This window comes from Anticarsia gemmatalis, chromosome W (assembly GCF_050436995.1).
Source record: "Anticarsia gemmatalis isolate Benzon Research Colony breed Stoneville strain chromosome W, ilAntGemm2 primary, whole genome shotgun sequence".
Classification (NCBI taxonomy): Eukaryota; Metazoa; Arthropoda; class Insecta; order Lepidoptera; family Erebidae; genus Anticarsia; species Anticarsia gemmatalis.
In genome coordinates, this window is record NC_134775.1 from 7,334,906 (window position 1) to 7,337,340 (window position 2,435).

Below are 2,435 nucleotides of genomic sequence, written 5' to 3' on the forward strand. Positions count from 1 at the left end.
CGCAGTAACAGAACCAGACCGCTATCCGCTACCGCGCATAGAAGACGTACTCCACGCAGCGAAGACGACCAATTACATGACCACGCTCGACCTCCACTCAGGGTATTTTCAAGTTTGTGTGGCGGAAGAAGACCGCTACAAGACAGCTTTTATTACCCCCTCCGGCACCTTTAGATTCAAGAGAATGCCTATGGGCCTGCGAAATTTCGGCGCTACCTTTCAACGGCTGATCGACAGATTCAAATCAAACTTAATGGTTCCAGTCGTCGAACAGACGTAACGCGAAGATCCCGAAGGCCCTGAAGAGCAGACAGATCCTGAACCCACCAGGAGTAGACCTGTGACAATTTTGGGTTATCTGGACGACTTAATCGTTTTGTCACCTACTCACGACAGCCACATTGAAGATCTCAAGGCAGTTCTCGACAGACTCGAAAAGTTTGAGCTGCGAGTCAATCGTAAGAAGAGTTGTTTCGCCCGAGATTCAGTGAAGTTTCTAGGCCACATCATCGTTCCTGGCGGCCTGCAAGTAGACCCAGAGAAGACCTCGGCGATTGGTGACATGCCCGCCTCAAGAAACGAACGACAACTGAAAGGCTTCTTAGGTTCCGTCGCTTCGTGCCGAACTACGCCGCGATCGCCAAACCCCTGACCGACCTTCTTAAGAAGAGCAGTGTTTGGAAGTGGCAGGAAGAGCAACAAACAGCTTTTGAGCGTATCAAGGAACACCTGATCACCGCACCCATTCTGCGTCAAGCAGACCAGTCGAAACCGTTCTCTCTTCGGACAGACAGTAGCGGATATTGCCTTGGAGCTGTTTTGATGCAGGGGGAGGGTTCTGACGAAAGGCCTATCGAGTACGCCAGCCGCTTGTTAGTTCCAGCCGAGCGCAACTACACCACGACTGAACGAGAAGCCCCCGCCGTCGTCTGGGCTATCACCAGGTTTCGAGGGTACGTGGAAGGATCAAAAGTGATCGTCAAGACCGATCACCAACCTCTACGCTAGCTGATGAGCTTGAAGTCACCCACCGGTCGTCTAGCGAGATGGGCGTTGACTTTACAAGCCTACGACCTACAAATTGAGTATACCCCGGGAAAAGTGAACGTGATTGCTGACGTCTTGAGCCGCCCCACCTGTTGCGAAGAGAACCCAGGTGGTTGTGAAGTGTGCCTAGTAACTGTTGATATGCCACACAGAAAGCCCGAGGACGTCCGCGTCAATCAACTGAAAGATCCCGAGCTGAAGAAAATTATAGAAGACTTAGAAGCAACCGACGACCCCTTTAGGGGGAGGAGCTGGTCACTGGTTTGCCACGTAATGAGCATTAAACAGTCCCTAACTCCGTTGTATCACCCCAAAGCGAACCCCATAGAGTGGAAGAATAGAGACTTAAATCCCCAACTAGCCATATTGGTGGGAAAGGACCATGCCTCGTGGGATGCTCACCTCGCAGCCATAAGGTTCGCGATGAACTCAGCGACCACCGCGAGCACTGGATTTTCGCCTGCCTACCTTACCTTTAGGAGGGAACTGCGTACGCCTTCGGATGTCATTGCCGATATGAAGACCATCGTAGACAATGATAATTTCGTGCACAACATCACTCCTTATCTCCGCAAGTTATCAACCGTGCTGCTCGACGCCAGAGAAACCCATGAACGTGTCCAATGCACCCAGAAGAAGTATGCAGACGAAGGTAGAAGACCTCCGCCGGATTACAACGTTGGTGACCTGGTATTGCTAAAGACGCAAGGATTGAACAATGTGGGCCCAGGGCAATCCGTGAAGTTCATACCTCGGAGGGATGGCCCTTACCGCATTAAGGAAGTGGTGAGCCCTACCACTTACACTATCGAAGGAATCGACAGAGGAGAACATATCGGTCGTTATCACGTCTCTCACCTCACACCGTATGTAGGCGATGTAGTCACCCCGGTCAGACCAAAACGAAGACGCGGTCGGCCGCGTAGATACGAATGCGAGTACAAACGCGAGGACGCTTAGTTTGAACTAGAGGGGGAGTGTGTAACGCGAGAACGTTTCCGAACGTTCGCCATAACGTTTGAACATTTCCGAATGTTCGCCGGTCTCGCTCGCGTCCGGTTCCGCCACGCCATACCACGCGTCGCTCGCCGCTCGGGCAGTCAGTCGGCCTACCTCGCTCGAACGCGGCGCATACGCACGCGCTCTCGTTATTGATTGTAACCTCTTATTGTAATCTCTTATAAGTTACTAGCTGACCCGCGCAACTTCGCTTGCGTCACCTAAGAGAATGGGTCAAAATTTTCCCCGTTTTTGTAACATTTTTCGTTGCTACTCCGCTCCTAATGACCGTAGCGTGATGTTATATACGGGCTATCTAACACTGAAAGAATTTTTCAAATCGGACCAGTAGTTCCTGAGATTAGCGCGTTCAAACAAACAAACAAACA

At 51.3% G+C, this 2,435-nt stretch overlaps 1 protein-coding gene across 1 annotated transcript; it reads left to right on the forward strand.

The window, feature by feature from the left end:
• The first annotated feature begins 1,011 nt into the window (after positions 1–1,011).
• Positions 1,012–2,007, forward strand: LOC142985884 (uncharacterized). The gene has a single exon (XM_076134126.1). It carries the CDS (start codon positions 1,012–1,014, stop codon positions 2,005–2,007), a length of 996 nt encoding a protein of 331 aa, XP_075990241.1.
• Positions 2,008–2,435: the final 428 nt, after the last annotated feature.

Excerpts from the sequence above, each read along its gene's own strand:
- LOC142985884 (XM_076134126.1), top strand. The coding sequence starts at position 1,012 with ATGAGCTTGAAGTCACCCACCGGTCGTCTAGCGAGATGGGCGTTGACT.